The sequence below is a fragment of the Anguilla anguilla genome, chromosome 8 (genome assembly GCF_013347855.1).
Source record: "Anguilla anguilla isolate fAngAng1 chromosome 8, fAngAng1.pri, whole genome shotgun sequence".
Taxonomy (NCBI): Eukaryota; Metazoa; Chordata; class Actinopteri; order Anguilliformes; family Anguillidae; genus Anguilla; species Anguilla anguilla.
The window spans coordinates 46,589,328-46,613,093 of record NC_049208.1 but is presented as its reverse complement, the minus strand read 5'-3'; the positions used below and the strand labels follow the sequence as shown (position 1 = coordinate 46,613,093).

General features: G+C 43.9%; 1 protein-coding gene across 3 annotated transcripts in view; it reads left to right on the top strand.

The window, feature by feature from the left end:
- The window catches only part of LOC118233653 (cathepsin L1-like), a 41,414-nt gene extending 17,648 nt beyond the window's left edge, over window positions 1–23,766 (top strand). The window contains exons 1-8 of one of the 3 annotated variants that reach the window (XM_035429461.1): window positions 13,173–13,549; window positions 15,157–15,298; window positions 16,523–16,645; window positions 18,576–18,749; window positions 19,861–20,085; window positions 20,597–20,759; window positions 22,183–22,288; window positions 23,085–23,766. In XM_035429461.1, coding sequence (XP_035285352.1) covers window positions 15,167–15,298; window positions 16,523–16,645; window positions 18,576–18,749; window positions 19,861–20,085; window positions 20,597–20,759; window positions 22,183–22,288; window positions 23,085–23,184 — 1,023 coding nt within the window. In that variant the 5' untranslated portion in view covers window positions 13,173–13,549; window positions 15,157–15,166 and the 3' untranslated portion in view covers window positions 23,185–23,766. Of the gene's footprint in view, window positions 1–13,172; window positions 13,550–15,152; window positions 15,299–16,522; window positions 16,646–18,575; window positions 18,750–19,860; window positions 20,086–20,596; window positions 20,760–22,182; window positions 22,289–23,084 lie in introns of those variants that run through there. The other 2 variants (XM_035429459.1, XM_035429460.1) reach the window with 2 other exon arrangements.

The following is a 23,766-nucleotide window of genomic DNA, read 5'->3' as shown; positions in this document are numbered from 1 at the left end:
AGGCATTTTACAGGTAAGGTGTGCAAGCAGCTGGCCACCAGCAACCCTCCAGACAGGGAGCACCTTGACGTTGGCTCTACGGTGACCCATCTCTCTGTGTAGCCACCATTCACGTGAATTATCCCATCAAGGACCACTGTGCAGCCCGCTGACACAACTTCTGGTGTGTTTCCCTTCACAGTTACCCTCCCCAGGGTACCAGTGCATGCTTGTTTCTGTCTTATCTCAAGAGTCTTAAGAACTGCTCTATAACTGTGAAGTGCTGACCGAGGACTGGCTGTGTTCTTCTGAGTGTAATTGGCATAGAGGGTGTCTAGAGAGTTAGTACCAATGAGGATCTGGGGCTTGTTGGTCATATCTGGAACCACTAGTGCTAACGTAGGTACTTCAACTTCAGTTCCCAGAAACTCTCTGGGAAATGTCAGGCTCAGCTCCACATATCCAAGGTAAGGCACAGCCTGTCCATTTGCTCCTTCGACTTCTAGCAGATCATTCAGCGACTTCATGGGGTGGCTTGACAAGTTGTTCTCATAGAACAACAGGGGGATCGTGGTGACTTGAGATCCGGTATCTAGAAGGCAGTTGATCTCTTTTCCTCCTATAATGATCTGAGCTGTGCACTTCATTCCTACTAGTCCATTTGGCAGTTCAATGGACGACGTTCCATTTTGGGCACACTTGTTGATCACTCTTTCAATTCTTCTAGGGCGTGTTTCTCTTTTTTTAGTCCCGGTTTGCCCTTCAACAGAGACTGTCTGTAGTTTAAACAATCCCATTGAAGTTGCTTCTCTTTACACTGGTGTCTCTTTTCTTCGACCAGGGCAGGGTTTGGTTCATTATCACAATCTGACGCGATATGCCCATCTTCTGCACAACGGAAACAGTACCAAGAGCGAGGCCTGTTTGAGGTTGGCACACTGCGATTTGGCTGATCTACTGTTCCCTGATCAGTAAGTTGGGGTTCAACTTTGGTTATGGGCTCCTTTGAGCGTGGTTTCCTCCCTATCTGATGGTTCTGCGCTCGAAGTGTGGTCATCTGAGCTTGGAGCTCAGCGACTTGTCTCTTTAGTGCAGTGGTTTCATCTTCAGGACTGTTGACTGTAACTTTCTGAGGAGCCGCCTTCATAACAACAACTTGGGCTTGGATCTCTGTGACCTGTCTCTTCAGTGCATTGATCTCAGTCGCTTTTTGGTGTTTGGTCTTAGTCTTTGGTTTAAGCGGTGTTTGCATTGCGGTAACTTGAGCTTGCAGTTCTGCGACTTGCCCCTCTAGGGTGTCAGTTTCAGCATCTGCGGCATCGGGAGCATTACAGGAGTAGGCTGTTTGGCGGTGTGCTGCAATTCGTAGCTTGGGAGCAATGGGAACTTGCTTGTATAGGCCAAGGTGTTTCCCCATGCGATCTTCCTTTGAAGCGTGTCTTCTTCCATCCTGATGAGGAACACCAATTCAGCGAAGGAAGGTAGTTGTGTTTTTTTCCGTTCCAGTTGTAGGTCTGTGATCAGCTCATGGTTCCAACAGCCTCGGCAGCGACTTCGCTCAGAAGACAGCGACTTCGCTCCTCCTCTGCAATGCCACCTCTTCTGATAGCTGTACTCAGGATAACTTGCAATCTGTGCAGGTAGCTTGAGGGCTTCTCACCTTCATTCTGCAAGGTGCCCATGAACTTGGCAACCAAATCATCTCCATCTTCTACTGAGCCATAGACTGAATCTAGGAGCTCAAGATACACTGTGGGTAAGGCTCGAGGACTCACCTGCTTGATAACGTCTGTGGCAGGAGGCAGTAAACTGTCTATGATTTTCTGTGTTCTATGCAGGTCAGAAATGGATGGATCAGTCATCAGGAATTCAACACTCGCACGCCAGGTGTCGTAGTCTGGTTCGCCATTAGGGCGGGGGCTCTTCCCAGAGTAGACTCGAAGACGAAACGAGACCTGGTGGGAGACTGCAACTTCGTTCTTCGCAATGTGTTCTATTACCATCTTTTGTACACTAGGAGGGTTAACTGTGTTCATGGGGAGGGCAGGGTGGATTATCACGGGGGCATCGACACCATCTGTTCCTGTTGGGAACGTGGCTTCAGGGTCACGGGGGCTCTTGTAAACCAGGGGCAGTCGGGGCCTTAATGTCTGCATGGCAGAGCTGCCATCAAACTCAATAATTACATGACGGTGGTATTCTGAGTTTGGGTCATCAATTAGCAAGTGGCGATTAATAGGGCCATGGATCACTAAACTTTCCTCAAGCTCTGTGTCTAGGCTAGTTTAGGTAATGCCACTAACAATTACAGAGTTAGGGATGTCTACTTTTTCAATTTTCACTATATCCATTGTGAAAGTCTTTTAAATGGCTTTTATCTACTTTTAGCGTTTTTTTGGTGGGATCACTCTTGGTGCCAACACAATCTCTCTCCTGGCTGGCTCGCCAAATGATTTCCTCTGTAACAAGTGTTTCAATGCTAACACCGTTACTAGAATGGATAAAATCAGGTAAGTATGGACCAGATCAGAAGACAACAGATTCGACTCGAGAGAGAGGCGGTTTGCACATCAAGAATGAAGCACACGGAAGCAGGATCTATATTTCAAAGGTAAGAGAATGATTTTTTAAAATTAAATTTTCCCTTTTTGGTTCTCTGTACCTTTTGTTTTTATTACAAAGTACAAAGCATTAAACAACAACAGTACACATATATACAAAATGGGAAAAAAAAAAAAATTCCAAGTTGGTCCCAAGACCTTTTACTTTGTGTCTGTATTTATATTTTCTCTGGTTCCACTAATTTTTGACTATTTTTCCCATTTCTATACCTTAACCATACTTTTAGAATTTCTTTGATGTGTTTCGGTCTATCCCTATTATTAGTTATTTGGTTCTAGTATAATTTGTCACTAATTAGACTTTAGGACTTTTATTTGGGAACCAGGACTTTTATTTTGAAACCAATAGTTTTATTTTGAAACCAAAACCCTTATGTAGTACTATTGAAAGTACCTATGTAAAGGAAACTTATCACACTATAACACCAAAACACTTTTCTAAAACACTAACTGCAAATCAGTTTAGTCTGTGTGGTTGTTGGACCACTTGTTGCTGAGCTCCAGTTTGTAGAATTCAAACACTTGTCCTACCACCGTTGAACACCGTTGAAAGCACAATTGAACTCTTTCCTTCTCTTTAAAATTGCAGGTCGATCACATGGGTGGCTCGCCAGTCCGCGCGGCGCTATAGCTCTCCGGGGAAGGCAAGCAGGAGGAGACGAATCCAGGATCCAGCACAGCAGTTCAAATCGAACAACAAAAAAACCAACACACACAAAAAGAAAAACCCGGCCTTGCAACACAAAGCCAAAAGACTCATCAGTAGTCTGTACATTTTGCACGCTCCCCCCAGTGTCTGTGCTGCGACACTTCCCCTCCCCGACACCCTTCCCCCTACCACATGTGCAAGTCTTCGAGTTTTGTTGTAATGTTTTTATGATGTTGCTATGTGCTGAGGTTTCCCTCCTCCTTCCTCCTGTTCTCTCATTTCTCATCTAATAATTGCATTTTGTTGCTCTGTACTTGTGACATGTGCAATGACAATAAAGTTGAATCTAATCTAATCTAATCTAATCTAATCTAATTATTAAGACATAGTACACACTGTGAACATCTAAATTGTATAAAACTTGCAACTTCCCATTTACTCTGTTAAATAAACTTGGTGAAAGCCTATATCAATTGTCAATCTGTTCTCATTCTGTCAGCAAATCTAGATTCCGATTAACTGGAAGTAGAATTAGCCACCATTAGCTCACTCAATTCACTACTCATATCTTGCAGTGCTTCCAAGCTCACCTACTGATGTTTCCTCGCAGCACTAGCTAGCTAGTTAGTTAGTTACGTTAGCTTTCTAACAAAAGGTACCACGACATACACTCGTTTTAAGTAACGTTAAACAAAGAGTAGGCCTATGCCGATGTGGCTTCGATATGCGATTACACAGGAGATACACTTTCAGAACACAACCGGAGAATTCTCAGATGCCCTTATTCTAGCTAACGTTAGCTAGATAGCCGCCTTGCAAAGATAGCTAGCAGCAAGTTAGCGTTACATTGTCCCCGCTTCAATATATTTTAAGCTTGCTATGTGGCGAACTGCCTGGTTCGTCTACCACCACTGTCACAAAGCAGGAAACAGCCCTGCTGTTAGCCTGGCCTACCCCCCACACAACAATTATAGATGCTTTCATCGGACGCACGCGCGTTGCCAAGGTTATGCGCTTGGCCCTAGATTAACTTCCGGTCTGTGTTTGTTTATTATTGGGTTTCTGTTTACTGGCTAATATGGCACCGATCACAAACGGAGTGAAAGTTAAACTGATGAGCAGACTGACGTTGGGCTCAGGTTGTTGTGCTGTGGGGTGTAACCTGGAACAAATGCCATTTCGAAAATTTGTAAAAATGCATTATTTAACTTTGTAACCCCACTAGGGAATTGTGAAACGAATTTCTTGAATCCCTGCTATATTATTATAGCTGGTGCTTGCCCATTGTTACTTCGTATTTTTGAGAAATAAATGGACATCGTTACCTGTTAAAATGTAAGTCCTGTAAAAATACACATAATAAACTGTTCAAATAAATAAACCAACTTCATACATACACATTTAGTAATACTAATACAGCCTTATTTACTATATCAACTTTAAGACAAGCAACACGCTCGTAATTATCTCATCGTGACCCATTAAAGCCAGTGGCGCAGACGTTGATTCATACTTTCAAACTGCTTTCCCAACGGCTATTTTGCGTCCTGCGACTTGAGTTACAACAGTGAATATGTACGGATTCTTAGACGTGCTGATAGCGACCACCCTTTCTCATATTAACCTCAAATACGCAAGACAAAACACTTATACAGTATGCTAGCAAATTTATGTTAAGTTCAATTCATTTATATAGGGTTGTGGATACACGTCCCCTTAGCAGCCAAAAGCTAGTGCTGGACCACCTCTGACTTATTTGCTGGCACAGAAAAAAAATTGTGAGTGTTGAAAAAATAACCACGGGAGGATAACAAGGACATTTTTTCCTACTTAACTAGGTACAGGTTGTTACCGATATTTCACCTATTTCATATATAGTTGCAAATCAGTTAACGTTTTCTTGTCTGTCGAACTAAGGTGGTCGAATAGGTGCTCTCACTGTAGCACTGACTTTGTTTCAGGTAACAAACTCATGATAAGCGATAGCTAATAGCTAGCTGACCAGTGACAAGCCTTCAATAGTTATGAACAATTAGCTAACTAAATTGATTGTAGCTAGCTAGCTAGCTAAACGTAGCTAACGGTGTATAAATTATACACAGAAACGTTAGATCAATGCTAGTAGTAGTTGATACGCTATAGCTACGTTTTGAACGTACGTTATGATACCTGTTTCCAATGACTTGCCAATGTTACATTGCCTGATCATTTTTTGTTGTGGTAACCTAGCAAGATGACCCAAACTATTAGAGCCACGATGTTTTTCCATCAATGCATGGTATACAAATAAATACCTATAGTAATTGCATTGGCTACACATGCTGCCCAGCACTAGCCCCATTTTGTGTCTCATGTAATCATCGTTTTTAAGCAATGTAATAGAAAGAGTTCACTTTTTACACAAGAATGTGCATGTAACCAGAATAGTTAGGGATTATGCAAGGAATGTATGATGCTCCGCAAGGTGCAATACTGTCAACAGTTATCTGTTTCTGTCGCTTGTGTTTCTGGTAGTGTAACGTTATCGCATTTGAGTTTGGCCAAGTAACGGTTCTTTTCTTCAACTGGTAAGCCCAAATAATACTGGTTAGACATAGTTTTAACTAGCTAGTTAACGTAATTTACTTATTTATTTTGCTTGTTATCAGAAATAGTCTAGAGGGACTCTGTTGTTATTAATTGTTTGTGGAAGTCTGCCGGAAGTTAAGTTAGGGCCACAACAACGCAAATGCGCAGTACCGTTTGTTTATGTTGTTACCGTTGAAAGCGTCTATACACATTTGCCTGTTTAGCCGCGAGTTGCTATAGCTACCCAACTTAGCTAGCTACTACTACCAGAGCTTTAAATCAGATGAAGCTAGCTACTTAGCGACCTTCATTTTCGGATTTTTTTGTATTACGACTACATTTAACGTTATCGTTTCTGAACACACCCAAACTAACTGATACTACGGCAGTGAAATAAGATAGATAGTCTTAGAATGGGGACTCACCAAGTGAATATGTCCAAAGTTGTTCAAAGTTCAGTTTTCAACGATCTTTATGGCGAAGGCAGAAAATTTTCTTTCACGCGATCGTCGCCCAGGGCGATAGAAAAACGTTGCAAACCTTCGTTATTTCTTTATAAATCTCTGGTTCTTTTCAAGTTACTGTCACTCCTCCATAAAATATCTGCAATTGTATTCTAAATTCACTTGTAATTCACTTCGAAATAGCTTAATCTGTTCAGAGAAATTTTGCATGCCTGCTGTCACTCAAGCCATCTTGACCAGAGGAAGTTAGGGCGGGCTTGTCATCTGACTGACCAATCAAAAAATTTACAACAAGTATCGTTATCCGCATTGGTTGTCTAGTCCTTCTATCAACTTATCTTTCTGCACGTAAAGAAAATGTATTTTTCCTTATTAAAAATAATTTTCTTTTGTCTCTATTTTGTATGATAATTTACTTTTTTACTTGCTACTGGTTATTTACAAATTTTCTTTGTTTCACTATCTATTCAATTTGTGTCTTTGAACCCTGGGTTACAGTTGGAACAAAAACCAGCACGCAGACCGGGCAATCCAGGACCGGAGTTCTGCTCCCCTTGCTGTAAATTCCCTTAAAAACTCTTCTTTAGGGCCTCTCCCTGGGGAGAGCAGTCATTTTCAGGGGCGCTGCAGCCATTTTTATACAGCTTTAAGGATGGTCTGAGGCAGTTGTGATATAGACAACTATAATTTTTTATGGGTCCTTGAATTTGGGGGGGATGGAATCTTGATTTGATGGGACAGGCAATTTTGAGCCTCTGGGATCCCGCTCCTTCCCTGTGAGTCACATGACTTCTGTTGTACCCTGCTGGGGAAGTTTCTCTGGAAGTATACAATGTAAAATTAAGCGTGAGGATTAATTTGCCCTTTTCCTCACTGCGTTATCGATCTCTCCTGAGTTTAGAGGCCTGACCAGGAGGGTGCAGTGGGTACGGACCGCACCGGGTGACACCATCACGAGTTGAAACCGCTAATTCCTCCGATGCAGTTTACTGCCTGTTTATTTTATTAGCTGTATTAATGTGACGAGAAGCGCTTTGTCGTTTGAATGCATAACATGCAATCCTTTGCAGCCATACCCACCAGCACCGACCCTAGTGACGCCACTGCACCGAACAGGGAATGTGATTCCGGTAAAGGGTGTGACCGTTGCCCGGCAACATACCGTCTTGGCTGGAGGTCAGAGGATCGCAGTCTTTCCTGTCTGAGGAGTCAAAGATATCAACTTGAACTTCAACAGTGGGTTTCAACACAGCGGCTACTGATCTGAATAACGGCACAGATATTACTGTAGACCAGGGGTCCAATCAAAAAGTGCCAGAGTGGCCTCAGATTTTGCTTTAGCCCAGTACTAAATCACCTGATTCTACATTAGGTCTTGATTGAAGACCATGATTTCTTGAGTTGCATCAGGTGTCGTAAAGCTGGGCTAAAACAAAAACCCGCATCCACATTGACCCTTTTCAGGTGAGACTGGATGGTCGTGCTATAGATTGACCAGATTTTCAACTCTGCAATCTAAACATTAAAAGTGGGGTCTCCATTGACGGCAAATATTACAGTTTGACGTAACTTCTGAAATATACCATGCAGAATCAAAATGTATGTTAGAATCCTCAGACACTTCTGTTACTTAACTACAAAGCCTTCTGTAGTTAAGGAAAAGTGAGACAAAAAGAACGTGAAATCTGGTTAGTGGTTTGTCTGTGATAGCATCAGTTATATCTCGTCAGGGTGTAGCACAGGGGTCTGTAACCTGGGCCCTAGAGATGCACAGGCTCTGCTGGTTTTCATTGATGCTCTTCACTTAATTAATTAGTTAGAGCATTTAAATATGCAGTTATCTCATTCTCTTGGTGTCTTGGGTCTGAACTGGGTGCTGATTTTAAGTTGAAAACAAAAACCAGCACATCTTGTGGCTCTCCAGGACCAGGGTCGCAGACCCCTGGCGTAGAGTGTCATTAACAGAACACAGTCACCTATGAACCTGTAGGAGGAGGAGGAGCAACGCAGGTCAGTCTGGGAGAAGAACACGCTGCTGATCAAGGCCCACAACCTGGAGTATGAGCAGGGCATGCACTCCTATCAGCCGGGCATGAACCACCTGGGAGACATGGCGAGTACCCAACCTGCACCACCCAACCTGCACCCCACAACCTGCACAGCCAACCTGCACCCCACAACCTGCACAGCCAACCTGCACCCCACAACCTGCACCATCCAACCTACACCCCATAACCTGCACCACCCAACCTGCACCCCACAACCCACACCATCCAACCTACACCTCCTAATATGCACCTCGCAACATGCACCACCCAACATGCACCCCATAGCCTGCACCACCCAACCTGCACCCCACAACCCACACCATCCAACCTGCACCATCCAACCTACACCTCCCAACATGCACCACACAACCTGCAACCCACAACCCACACCACCCAACCTGCATCCCACAACCTGCACCATCCAACCTACACCTCCCAATATGCACCTCCCTACATGCACCACACAACCTGCACCCCACAACCCACACCACCCAACCTGCATCCCACAACCTGCACCACCCAACCTGCACCATCCAACCTACACCTCCCAATATGTACCTCCCAACATACACCCCACAACCCACACCACCCAACCTGCACCACCCAACCTACACCTCCCAACATGCACCGCCCAACATGCCCACCCAACCTGCACCCCGGAACTCACACCATTCAACTCACACCATCCAAACTGCACCGCCTCTCCTCCTGAACCATGTCTTCTCTCCCCCTCCACCCCTGAGGAAGTGGCTGAGAAGACGACCGGCCTGGTGGTTCCTCAGGCCAGACAACAACACCTTCGCTCTCGATGACATCGCCACAAAACTGCCCAAGGCTATCGATTACCGCCTACTTGGCTACGTCACGCCGGTCATAAATCAGGTCACTGTGTTTATAAAGAAACCAGGAACCAGGAACCGAGATCCAGGAACCAAGAACCGGGCCATGTTTAAACATTTCTAATGGAGGCCACGATTATAAGTGAACTTATCTCCATGCTTCATGACCAGAGAGACAGGGATTAGTGGTACATTTAAATGATTTATCTAAATGAACATTAGGTCAAATTAGATTAGTGTTCAGTCTGTTAAACCACCGAAAGCACAGGGCAGCAAGTTCAGGCGGTTCCTGGGATCATGCATTGAGGCACAAGGAGCAATACCTGCCCTCTGGTGGCAGCAGGGGAAAACTACTAGCTCTGTCACTTCTGGGGACATCTTTTCCTGGATGGAAAGTAGTAGCTGACGCTGTACATTACTCTCTAAACAAAATCTGTTTAATAATCTGAGTACTCAAGAAAAATGTTATGTTTGGTCTCCTCCTTTCAGTCTGAACAATCACGGCAGACTTGTCAATAGATAGCTCTTAGTGACGTTCTGTACACCTGTGTCAGATAACTTGGATTATTTAGTGTATTTAGAGACAGAACGCTCTGAGAGTGCTGAAACTAGCGATGGGAGAGTGACACTTCACGAACCCCGTAATGGGCGGAGCAACAACGAGTTGTCAATCATTGCCTTGTTAAAACCACTGAAAATTTGTAAGGCTAAGGGTGAAGCCACACATCCTCCGATAAGGAGCTACTCCGTAATCATCTCAGTCCATTTCAATGGGAGGTGATTTTTCACGTCCGCGAAGGATCAACCCATCAGATTAAAGATCCGTCATGTTCACACGATCTGATGTGAAAAGTCAATGTAGGATAAAAATACATTTGACGAACGCTGTTTAAAAAACAGGAAATGCCCACATGCTCCGAAGATATTGGGAGAGGCGAGTGTGAAGCCAGCTGATCACGTCAGAGGATGTGTGGCTTTACCCTTGCTCGCCCACTAAAAACCGCGATCAGGAATAACGCTCCCCTTTGGTGGACACGGGTGGAATTACAGCGCCACGGTTCCTCCCCAGGGCTCCTGTCGGTCCTGTTGGGCCATCAGCGCCGCGGGGGCTGTGGAGGGTCAGCTAATGAGGAGCCGGAGGAAGCTGGTGCCCCTCAGCCCCCAGATCCTGGTGGACTGCGTCAGGAGCAACTACGGCTGCATGGGCGGCTACATGACCAACGCCTACAAATACACATTGAAGAAAGGCATCAGCTCTGAGAGGAAATATCGCTACATGGGCGTGGTACATAAACCCCCACTTCCTCATAAAACATACTCACAGGGCACTGTACTCAAACAGCTTCTTTTTTTCTTTTTAAGAAATACAAACCTCAACCGTACTGCCCTGTACAGTTATTGAGTCAAACTGCTGTAGCTAAGTGGGTATTGGCTTGTTTAGTACTTGGATGGGAGATCTCTAGTAGAAAATACCTTAAAACCTTGGGGCTGAGTTTAGTGCTGGGTGGGCAGTTCTGGGCCTGGAGAGCCGGTCTATATGTAGGTTTCTGTTTCCACTAATTACTCTGGCTAAATTAGATAAATGGCTGCATACACCAACACTGGTTCTCTTGTAAATTAGATCACAGCAAATGTTTCACTTAGTGACACAAAAACAGTAATTTACACGCTACATTTCAACAAATGGAGCTAATGTCAGGGCTGATTAAATAATTTAGGCCAGAACCTGCAAGAAAACCAGAAACAGATACGGCTTCCATTGCCCATCTGTGGTCTAATGTGTGTGTGTGTGTGCGTATGCGTGTGCCTGTTTGTGTGTATATGTGTGTATGTATGTGAGTGTGTGTGCGTGTGCGTGTGTATGTGTGTGTGCTTGTTTGTGTGTATGTGTGTGTATGCAACGTTTCTGCTGGTAAGGTTTTGCCGTGCCTTGGCCCCACGGCAAAATCCTTGCCGCCACACATAATAAAAAAATAATGAAATAAAATAAAAAATTATACATTAAAAAAATTATATATATATACACTGTATATAGCCTATATATTAAATTCATAAATTAAAAATGTAAAACTTTATTAATATTTCTGCCTAATGCGCTTTCAAAACCGTACTGTCGCGTCCGCATATTTATTTTCTAGGCCGCGCGCTCCGTGCTTGCTCCTTCCTGAGGTGGTTGGAAAACTTGCTGTCTTTCAAAGCGTTACTTTTTTTTCTTCAGCGACCGAAAGACAACGAAACAGTCGGTAGCGACGCTTCAAATATGACCAAAATACCATAATGTTAACCAGTGTTTGAACTGGACAAAAATGCGTACCGGTACCTACTCCTCAAAATATATACTGTTTAAAATAAATTAATGTTGGTAATCAAAAGAAGAGTCGGTACTCATATACAAGTCCCGACAGCTCCTGCCCGTCTCAACTATCATTCGGTGGTGACAACTGGCGGATCCTTACTCTGTTCGGGCAAGTGGAATGCCTCATGCAGTTGTCTGATGGGACAAGTAAAAAATAAATGTGATAAATATGTAACGTTATCTGAAAATAAACAGTGTTTGTTTGTGCCGAAGCTGAACGTGTTCCAGTCGAGATACGTTACGTGCCTACGCTTTTTTTATCTAGAGCTGCTGTTATAATGGTACAATACATCTGATTAAAATGGTGACCTGGAAAAACCCATCCGATATCGCAGCCGCAAATTGTTGGCAAATCGCCAAAACAGCGCGCATTAAAAAAAAAAAAAAAAAAAAAAAAAAAAATATATATTTTTTATGGCATTTAAAATGTTTGAGTGATTCAACTACTTCCATTTCCATACTACAACATGGTGAATGGGAAAGTGTTTATTTTTAAGGTTTTGTGAATGTAGTGCGCTAGCAAAACTGAGAGTTAGGCTACAGTTGCTACAGCTGACAAAGAGGGCTGCATTCTAATGACGATTATGATTATAACGAGAGGAGCAGTCTCACAAGCTGCTACATTATCCAGAAATGAATACAGATAACACTACCTAATAAAAAATACATTAATCAAGCATCTAAGTTAGTTAGGAAATTTGTGTATCATGCTTCTCAGTAGAATGTAACAGAACAGAATCTTTAAAGCCATTTTTCTCACTTTTTCCTTTTTTTTTGCATGGACAATGCATGTAAACTCTGTCATTGAGTGTGAGAGAGACAGAGAGAGAGGGCTTTGAATGTGGACCCAGCTCAAATTATATTGTTAAATAAAAAGATAAAACATTCTAACTAAGTACTGTTTTGTCATGGTAATTGAGTTAATTTAAAAGAAGTGCAATATGTAACTTTTCTTGAGTATCAATTTTGGTTATATAGTCCTCTATTCTTGAAGATAGAACTTTTAGATGGACAATGTGCTCTTTTAATTGTTCTCACCCCGCCATAACTCAAAATACAGGCCTATTTTGCTTCAATATTTACAAACAATACAACAGTTAACAGTTTATGGTTTTAAAGTACATCTAAAACTACTTTTTAGCTCTTGCAAACTGCTATTCCTTGTATCAAGAGCTCGTCAGAGCTAAAAGATAGATTTAGATATTTTTAAAAAACCTTTAAGAAGTCTCAAGAGGTTATGTTTTCATAGTCTTAAACTTTCTCGCCTGTGCCATTCCATTGTGTCTGTGTTTGGAACAAAATGTTTTCAGAAAACACCTGGGTAATGACCACATAGCGACATCTGCAGCAAAAAATAAAAAAGAAACTAAACTTGAAATTAAAATGAGTTTTTTTGCGTTTGTTTTTATCCCTGAAGCTATAGTCAGTACTGCTTAGCACTAGAGTAACGCTCAAAAAGCTGTGTTGATCTGAAGTGTACATGTCTTGTGTTTGTATTTAAAGCCAATTATCCCTTATTCAATATACTTTGAGGAATCAGAGTGTTACCTTAAAGTCTCGCAACTTGAATTGATTCTGTACACGATCAGGGTGTTGGGGGGGATGCATGTTGATTAAGGGTCATTTAGGTGTAGCAGATAAAAATACTTTAATGGAACAGAATGAGGAAATAGAGACCAGTGTTCCGGCAGCCTCAAGCCTTTCCTGCGCGGTTATCGGCCCGAAATAACTTTCAAATGACTGACAATAAAAGGACGTGAGAGAGCTGCATAAAGTGATAGAGAGAGAGAAAGAGAGGGAGAGAGAGAAAGGGGGAGAGCGAAAGAGGGACAGACAGGGAAAGAAAAAAGAGAAAGAGGGAGAGAAAGAGCTCGTAGATTGTTGATCGCGACATCAAGGAGGGCAGACTTCGGGCCTCATCTTCTCCCGTTGCTTGGCGACCGCGCGGAGACAGGTGCTCTTTTCGTCGGGACACGGTCCAGTGAGGAGTGTTGGGTGACCCTGGTCTCACCGTCAGACGCAGCGGTAAGAGCGCTCTCTGTCCCCGAGCTGTCAGAACGGGTCCTTTTGCGGAGTGAGTTTAAACGCTCAACCGGTGTCCTGCACTGAGTGATTTAACACATAATGTTCATCCCTGGGCCGGTTTTGATCTGCTGTGCTCAGTATATGTAAATAGAGCAGCCCGTAAGGTAATGAAGAGTAACTACAGGGATAGGCCGTATTTCAAATGCATATATTTGAAACATATTTGCATGTATGGATTTCAAACATGATATGTATTTTACTCTGTGGCTTACGCCTTTGTGTCACCAACAAAGCAGCTTACCGGCATCTGTGCAGTGATTGTAGTATAGAGCTACATTTATTATTTCTGAAGTATTCAATGTTTTTTTTTTACAGGAAATACTTGAGTGTACTATTACCGGTTGCACAGCACTACCTAGTTTTTCATTTGCGATTATTCTTTGTGTAAAAAGAGGAAGTGAGCTTGAGAGACCTGGAGTCAGAGCGATGGTAAACTCTGTGATGCAACGAGACCAAAGATAAAGCATTAATTTCAGGATAAACACCTTGTCCAGGGATAGACTGGCAGCGGGTCTGTGTGGCCACTGTCCTCTGATCTCAAACCCAATGCCTCAGCTGCAATACAAATCCCAGTTTCTGTATAAGCCTCTTTTTTGCCACTGTGATTATGATTACTTTCCTGGAAGATTTGCCAGTATCTCCCTGCTAGCATTTAGCATAGCTGCTAACACTGAGCTGACCAGAGGATTGGTTTCCCTTCCACAGCTGAGTTGAACTTGAGATTTCTTCAAACCTGGAAGTTTTTTTACCCACTAGGGAATTTTTTTTTTCTCACCAAACTTGCTTTTTTTGGGGGGGGGGTGATCAGGCCTGGTCTTTCCTATATTCTATTACATTAAATTACAAGAATTTAGCAGACACTCTTATCCAGAGTGACTTACACAACATTTTACACAGCATTTACATTGCATCCATTTATACAGCTGGATATACACTGAAGCAATGCTGTTTAAGTACCTTGCTTAAGGGTACAACTGCAGTGTCCTCCCGGGACACCTGGGAATGGAAACTGCAACCTTTAGGGTACTTACCCATTATACTACACTCCCGCCCCAGATATACTACACTATATCCTTCCTGGTTTCCCATAAAATGTCTTGGTGATGGTGTCTCGGTAGAAAAGATTCTATACAATTTGCTGGAGTCAATATGTTGCCATCAGTGGCGTAGGTTTCGTTTGAACATTGGGGGGGACATTAAGCGGGGGAAATTTTGAGTGCCAAATACTTAATTTCCTGCATTCTGGTGAATTTTTATGCACCAAATTGTGCCTTTTCTGTATCAATTAATGGTGGAAATGTCTTTATTTATGTAAAGGAAAACACAAAATTCAGGGGGACAAATGCACGTGTTCCAAATATTGAGGGGGACATATCCCCTGCGTCCCCCCCCCGCCCCCACCTCCCCCCCGAAATCTACGCCTATGGTTGCCTTGGACATTTTGTGACTTCTTTTTGCACTGTATGTCTGTTTTTTTTTCATTTTTTGTTTGCCTTGAACTCACTACCCCCCTCCCCCACCCACCTACTCCCTTCTTCTTCAGAAAGTATTGTTAGGATGCATGCCCTGCAGAACTTCTTTCTATTGGTCCTCGGGATCATTAGCCACGCCTCCTCCCATTTCAACCTGACTCTGAATGGTCAGTGGAAGGACTGGAAGGACCATTACAATAAAGAGTATGGCAGCCAGGTAAGCGTGTCAAAGTCCACACGCCTTGTTTCCAGGGCCTTGATTGGCCGCTGATTGAAAAGAGCCCACAAAAACCTGCAGACACAGAGGCCCAGACCTTAGAGTACAAACCTGCAGACACAGAGGCCCAGACCTTAGAGTAAAAACCTGCAGACACAGAGGCCCAGACCTTAGAGTAGAAACCTGCAGACACAGAGGCCCAGACCTTAGAGTAAAAACCTGCAGACACAGAGGCCCAGACCTTAGAGTAAAAATATGTAGGGACAGCGATGCCGATAGAAACCTATGGGGAGCACATCAGAACCAGGAAGTACCATTTTTTTCACTCAACAGACATGCTCAGTTGTGTCCCTAAATCACATGTACAACGAGGCTAGCGCACACATTGGCTATTTGTATGAAAATATTGGGGGTGAGGTGTCTCCCTATCTTCCCCAAAATCCTATGCATATTCTGGGGAATTGGTGGCAGCTGTAACACACAGTGCGTCATCCTGAAATGTCTACGTAAACATGTAGAAATGCCTCTGAAAGAGATATCTACAGCTGCACAAATGGGGGCTAAGCTAGCATCTGGCAGCTAGCATGATTTGTGTTGTTTTTCCCCCGAGTTTAAACACAATGGCTTAATTGCAGTGTGCTTAGCTGGAGTTTAAACCTGTAAACGACAGAACTGCATTACACCTGGAACAGCTAGTCCTCTTTTTATTGCTTTGGATAGATGCTCCAGTTGTAATGTACTTCTGTGGTCCGTAGGTTTAAAGTTAAAGCCGTTATGGTGTAAAGGCTGCGGTGTGAAACAGGGAAGCTCTATAGAAATGCAGAGTATTTGTGGTTTTCCGCTCTCACTGTGTTCCTCTTCCACCGCGTATTGCGAGGGTCACCTGACCTGTATGTGTGTGTGTGTGTGTATGCATGCATTCATGCATGTATGTGTAGATTGCGTATAAACTGTGTTTGTGTCTGTATGTCTCTGTGGTGTGTGTGCCTGTGTGTGTGAGAGAGAGAGCGAGAGAGAGAGAGAGAGAGAGAGAGAGAGAAAGCACAAGTGAATGTGAATGTCTGTTTATGTGTGGATTTCATGTAAATTGTGTTTGTGTCTGTATGTCTCTGTGGTGTGTGTGTGTGTGTGCGTGTGCGTGTACATGCGTTTATGCAAACGTGTGCTCATGTAAGTGTGTGCATGCATGTAAGTGATTGATTATCTGTTTAAAATATTGATCAGGGGGAGGAGTTACAGAGGAGGCAGATCTGGGAGAAAAACCTGAGGATGGTGGAGAAACACAACATGGAGGCTTCGCATGGCCTGCACTCCTTCACCATGGGCCTCAACCACCTCTCAGACATGGTACAGTCTACTAACAGATCCCCCTAAAGTGGTACAGTGCACTAACAGATCTCCCTAAAGTGGTACAATCCTCTAACAGATTCCCCCTAAATTGGTACAGTCCTCTAACAGATTTCCCCCAAAAGGGGTACAGTTCTTTAACAGATCCCCCCTTTAACTGGTACAGACCTCCATCAGCTTCCCCCCTAAAGTGGTACAGTTCTGCAACAGATTCCCCCCTAAAGTGGTACAGTCTTGTAACAGATTACACCCTAAAGTGTTACAGTCTTATAACAGATTCCACCTAAAATGGTACAGACCTCTAACAGATTCATCCACACGTTGGTATAGTCCTTTAGATCCTACAATTGAGTAGTATAGTCCTCTGGTCGATTCACCCATACAGTGGTACAGTCCTTTAACAGATTCATTTATACAGTGGTACAGTCCTCTAACATATTCCCCTACATAAAGTCCTCTAACAGATTCATTTATACAGTGGTACAGTCCTCTAACATATTCCCCCCCTAAAGTCCTCTAATAGATTCATCCACATAGTGGCACAGTCCTCTAACATATTCCCCCCTAAATTTATACATTCCTCCAATAGATTCACCCACACAGAGGTGCAGTCCTCTAAGATATTCACCCATAGAGTGGTACAGTTCTCTGAAAGATTCCCTTCAAAAGTGGTGCAGTCCTCACAGTGTCTTGCCTCATATAGAGGTACAGTCCTCATGGTGACTTGCCTCAAAAAGAGGTACAGTCCTCACGGTGACTAACCTCATATAGAGGTACAATCCTCACGGTGACTAGCCTCATATAGAGGTACAGTCCTCACGGTGTCTTGCCTCATATAGAGGTACAGTCCTCATGGTGACTTGCCTCAAAAAGAGGTACAGTCCTCACGGTGACTAACCTCATATAGAGGTACAGTCCTCATGGTGACTAGTCTCATATAGGGGTACAGTCCTCACGGTGACTTGCCTCATATAGAGGTACAGTCCTCATGGTGACTTGCCTCATATTGAGGTACAGTTCTATCTCAGTGTGTTGATTGTATCCCGTATACTGCCATCCTTTATTGATTCTGATGCCTGATAGAAAGACTTAATGACTCCAGTGATGTTTAAACAGACAACATGCATCTGTTCGTGTACGTGTCAGTCCTACCCTGAGCAACATCAGTAAAACTTTTCAGGCTTTCTCAGGCTAATCTGGAAACTTTTTGGACTGAAGTTTTGGCACTATTTCTTTTTTACAACATTATCCAACTGAATTATTTGTGCTTGGCAAAAGGTTCAATTTTAAATCAACTGTCCAAAAATGAATTCAACCCTAAAGTAATTTATATTACATAGTCAAGCTGGGATAAAATCAACCCCTCTATGAGAATCTGAACATTTTGTGCTTTCACAGTGACCTTCTTATAATTACTGGTAACAAGATAAAATTAAACTTTAATGTGAAGAAGGCTGTTTAAAAAGGGGCTGGTCATGTGAGGCCCCAGTGAACTCCTCGGTGTTCAGAAGTTCTGTGAGGTTGTTTGTCGCTAGGTAACGGGCATGCTGCCGTTATGTTGCCACGCGGCAAATCACTTTCCACGAGTGAGCTGGTTAGCCATGCCCATGTTTCAGCCCCACAGAGAAACAGAGTAACAGAGCGCGGTTTTGCCACGCGATTAAGAGTCAGCGTTTGAGATTTCGGGTCAAACTCGATGACTGCAGGAGGCCTGTTGGAGAACTGCAGCTCTGTCTGGGACCTCACGCTTGCAGCACCACATGTGGTGGGATGACACTGGCCTGATCTAATGACCCGCCCGTCAAACGGGTTGCCATGACAACGAGGGGAAAACTTTTCTTGAGTGTGCTCCTTTACGTCCAACCCACCCCACCACTCCCCCCCCACCCACCCCCACCCCCCCCCACCCCCCAAACTGTGGCCTATTCAGATGGCGGAGGAGGTCAACGCTGTCCTCAACGGGCTGAGGGACGAGGAAGAGGTGGTGGAGGAGCTCCATCGTCATGGCAACCTGACGTTCACCTTGCCAGACGACGGCAAGGTCCCCCTGCCCCGGTCGGTGGACTGGAGGAGCAAAGGCATGGTCAGCCCAGTCCGAGACCAGGTGAGCTCTTCTATTGGTTACAGAGGGTGGGGGAAAGGAGAGGCACAAAGCAATTAAATACTGATGGGAGAGACTGAACGTGCATGAACATAGGCTTCTATTACCCTCCCCCCCAGGCCCGATCCGAGGATTTAGGTGGCCCTAAGCAAATCTGCCCAAGCGGGGGGGGATCGTGGTTTGCTGGATTCTGTCGGGGGGGAGGGGGGGGGGGGGTTGGGTGTTTCTGCTGCTAGATTCTGTCAAGCGGGGCGCGGGGGGGGGGGGGGGCTAGCTTGGTAAAATCCTTATTACATTACGTTGTTATGAAATGTTCTGTTATCATTCCATTTTTAATTTATATCACAAGTTCCGCAATAGGCAATGAATAACGTTATTACAAAAATATTAACATTGGATTGTGTGGCTCCCGCTCCCGCTCGTGTGGTCCCCCCTAGCGGTTGTGGCCCAAAACAACCGCATAGACCATTTATGCCACGGGCCGGCCCTGCTCCCTCCCTCTTTTTTTTGGAGAGGCCACTTTTGGAGAAAGGACTTGTAACCTAGTGCGTATCATACTGTACACAAACAGCTTACCCACTCTCACCTAACATTGAATTTTTTATCCAGAGAAATAGGCAAAGGAAAATACATTCTGTGAACTTAAAGAATCTGATCATATCTGTATACAGTAACAACCTTGCACAACTGTAAACAAATTACACCATAACATTAGCCTAACATTGGTCTAGCATTAGCCAAGTATTCGCCTGGCAGTAATATACCATCAGCTTAACATTGTCTTGGCATTCGGCGGTAACATAGCATTACCATAGCATTTGCCTGGAATTTGCTTAGCAGTAGCCTAACATTAGCCTGGTGGTAAAATAGCAGTAAAATAGCATTTTCTTAGCATTAGCCTAGTAGAAAAATATCAGTAATCTACAATTTGCTTAGCATTAACCTAGCATTAGCCTGGTGGTAACATAGCATTAGCCTAGAATTTGCTTAACAGTGGCCTTGCCTTATCCTGGTGGTAACATAGCATTAGCCCAGAATTCACTTAGCCTGGCAGTTACATAGCGTTAGCGTAGCCTGGTAGGCAGTCTCACAGCCAATCGTGCGTCTCCCTCAGGGACGCTGCGGGTCTTGCTGGGCATTCAGTGTTTCGGGGGCCATGGAGGGACTGATGAAGAGGCAGACGGGCAAGCTGGTCCCCCTCAGCCCCCAGAATCTGCTGGACTGCAGCAGCAGCTATGGCAACCTGGGCTGCAACGGTGGCTACCGCTCCTACACCTTCCGTTACATCATCGAGAACAAGGGCATCGACTCGGACAGCTCCTACCCCTACGAGTCCAGGGTAAGGACAGGGAGAAGGGGAGGAGAAGAACTGCCTCAAAGCATCATGGGAGCGGGTGGAAGAGAAGACTTGGGGCTCTTTCATGATTGCATATTTTTATCCGTTCTTGTCTCCTCGAAGCAGTCTGGCTTCCTAATCATTCTTTGAAACATGAATTATTTTGAAATATTTATGGCAGTGAGAGGGTAAACCATCCCTCATTAAATTAATATAAGTATTACTTTATAAACTATTTATATAACAGTGAATAGCCTCTTTGTACTTCAGACATGGCAGTTAAGGATGGAACAAAGGCCAGTGTGTGTGAGTGCCCCAGAACTGAGGTAGAGAAGCACTACATCGGTGAATGAGTAATGGCGGTAATGATGTGGAGAAGCATTACATCAGCGAATGAGTAATGGCGGTAATGATGTGGAGAAGCGCTACATCGGCGAATGAGTAATGGCGGTAATGATGTGAAGAAGCGCGTAATGAATGCGTAATGGTGGTAACGTCTCTCTCTTCATCCCAGGAGGGGAAGTGCCGTTACTCGGTACAAGGCAGAGCCGGGTACTGCTGGGGGTTCCAATTCCTCCGGCGGGGCGACGAGAGGGCACTGCAGGTGGCAGTTGCCAACGTGGGCCCCGTTTCTGTGAGCATCAATGCCCTGCCATCCTTCCAAAGCTACAGAGGAGGTGAAAGGCCCCCCCCCGCATTACATTTGCTCTCCACTCTACTGCACTCACATAGGAAAATAACGTTTGATGCAGAAAAAACACAAAACCAAGATATGATGAATTACTATATCTGTGTGTGTGTGTGTGTGTTGGGGGAGGGCGGGGGTATTTGGGGCTGAGGCAGATTTTTGGCAGAATTTTCAGGCAGTACCTTAAATGAGCAATGCTCATACTCATAATTGAATATAATCAAATGGGATAGAATACCATGGAATTAGAAGTAGAATAGAATTGAAGAATAGACTATTCTGTTCTTGTCATGCTGGCACTAACACTGTATAGAGTAACTCTGTATACAGTAACACTGTATAGAGTAGCTCTGTATAGAGTAACCCTGTATAGAGTAACTCTGTATAGAGTAACACTGTATAGAGTAACTCTGTATAGAGTAACACTGTATCGAGTAACTCTATATAGAGTAATACTGTATAGAGTAACTCTGTATAGAGTAACACTGTATCGAGTAACTCTGTATAGAGTAACTCTGTATGGAGTAATCAAGGAAAATTACACATGCATACGAAAGGAACAGCAGGTTCTGCTGCTGTTTTTGCAGCATTTTTTAATCCGTAATGTGAAAAGAAGTTCTAAATAAATCTCTTGACGAAAGCCAAATCATTTTAGACTTCGGACAAAACCTCTCCTTCACCTTATTTTGACCAGGTAGCCATGTAGAATCAACGTTGGAGTGTTCCGCACCACACCGGAGTGTTGTAGGTTTTATACCCCTGGTAATGAAATGAGTTTGTGCAGGCATGCGTACAGGAGGTAAACGTAGGTTAAGTAACATCGCATCAAAATTAACATCACATCAAAATTCTCATTAGCGGACAACCAACGTACAAAATCCCTAAATATATATAATTAAATAACTATTATGTTTCACAAGCTAGATATTGAGCTGTATTACTGACTAGCCCCAGCCAGCTAGCTGGACAGTAGAACAGTTATACCTGGCTAACTTTTCCAAACGGGCTGTTAACTATTTAAACAGCTGAGGTTACATTTTTCTGGAAAATGCATTGAAAGATCCATGAATGCAAGAGTCCTGGACTTGGCTTCAGCACCCTCTGGTGTGAAGGTCCATCGCTCTGACCGCTGCACCACACCCTCTGGTGTAAAGGTCCATCGCTCTGACCACTGCACCACACACTCTGGTGTAAAGGTCCATCGCTCTGACCGCTGCACCACACCCTCTGGTGTGAAGGTTCATCACTCTGACCGCTGCACCACACCCTCTGGTGTAAAGGTCCATCGCTCTGACCACTGCACCACACCATCTGGTGTAAAGGTCCATCGCTCTGACCGCTGCACTACACCTTCTGGTGTAAAGGTCCATCACTCTGACCGCTGCACCACACCCCACTGTGTCTCTCGGCAGGCGTGTACGATGACCCCTCCTGCAGCTCAGCGGAGACCAATCACGCGGTGCTCGTGGTTGGGTATGGGACGTACAGGGGGAAGGACTTCTGGCTGGTGAAGAACAGGTAAACATCTCATCCCGTTCCTCTTTATAATGCATCCGGGTGAGTCTCCTACAGGATCATGCTCAAAGTTGAAAATATAGAATGAACTGGGCTTTAGTAATTGTTGCATTGAAATATTTTGTCACAGGCTCTTATTAATAAATAAGTCATATACAATGTACGGACGCATGGAGAATTCCATGTAAGATGTAATACTACATATACAAAAAAACAAAACCAGTGACATAGAGGCACACAGCATTTGGACAGGTATCCCATGATTTTGGAACAAAAGGAGGAGAGGTGTGGAGAAGGGAGGGGAGGGGGATTACTGGTTCTCAGCTGAAAATCAGTCACAAGAAGCACGTGTCAGAGAAGAAAAAAAGAATCCTCACAACAGGATGAACGGATGCAGCGCCTTCCTCACTATAAATGCTGTGCGGGCGACATCTAGTGTCCATTTACTGACATTACATCATCCATGGCTTTTTTTGCCAACAGCTGTTAAATGCTAGTCCAATTGTCTGATTTAATTAGCCTGGAAATCACAGAAAAATTACATTATTGCTAGATTTCCTCTTAGTCTTTGTTTTATAAAATGCTTAAGCACTGAACAATGAAAATTGTTATTTGTGCGGTTTAGTTTTGTTCAGATTCTCCGGGTATTGAATTGTACTGGGGTCTATGCCTGCCTCTCACTCAATGCATGCTGGGATAGGCTACAACACCCCCCTACGACCCTGACCAGGAGTAAGCGGTTTAGATAATGGATGGATGTATTGAATAATGACTTCTCACGTGTTTGCTTGTTTTCTAGCTGGGGAACAGATTGGGGTGAAAGCGGATTCATCCGAATGGCCAGGAACAGGAATAACCAGTGTGGAATTGCTAACTTGCCCATATATCCCACCATGTGAAACCATCAGTGTATCAGGCTACGCTAAAGCTAATCTCAGGCTGTTAATCACCTATTAATCTTCACTTAGACAACAGAAAGCAAACTGCATGAAATATGCATATATCGACATCAGATGTGGGCAATTCTGCTTATAGAGGGCCGGTGTGTGTGTGCAGGTCTTTGTTTCCACCAGTTACCCTGCTTAAATGAGCTAACTGGCTGTATGCGCCAACACTGGTTTCATGTGTAGATTAGATCACAGCAAAAAAATTGTGTAGAAACACAAGAACAGACTTAGGTTGTCATTCGTGCACTTATCAAGAAGCGCAGCTAAAATGTTAAATTGGGGTAAATATTAGAGCTGATTAAGTCATTAAGGCCAGAGACACAGAAACCGATACGGCCCTCATTGCCCACCTCTGATCTGCATGCTAATCGCGATCTTTATTGAAATGTATTCATATCTGCAATGATTGCTCTTTAAAAGTGTAACAGCTTGAACAGGTTTAACCTGCACGTTTTGAAATTGTTTTAAAGAACTCCGTACTTACAGGTCAAGGTTTTTTAAATGCATACAAATAAACATTGCTTTTGCAAAATG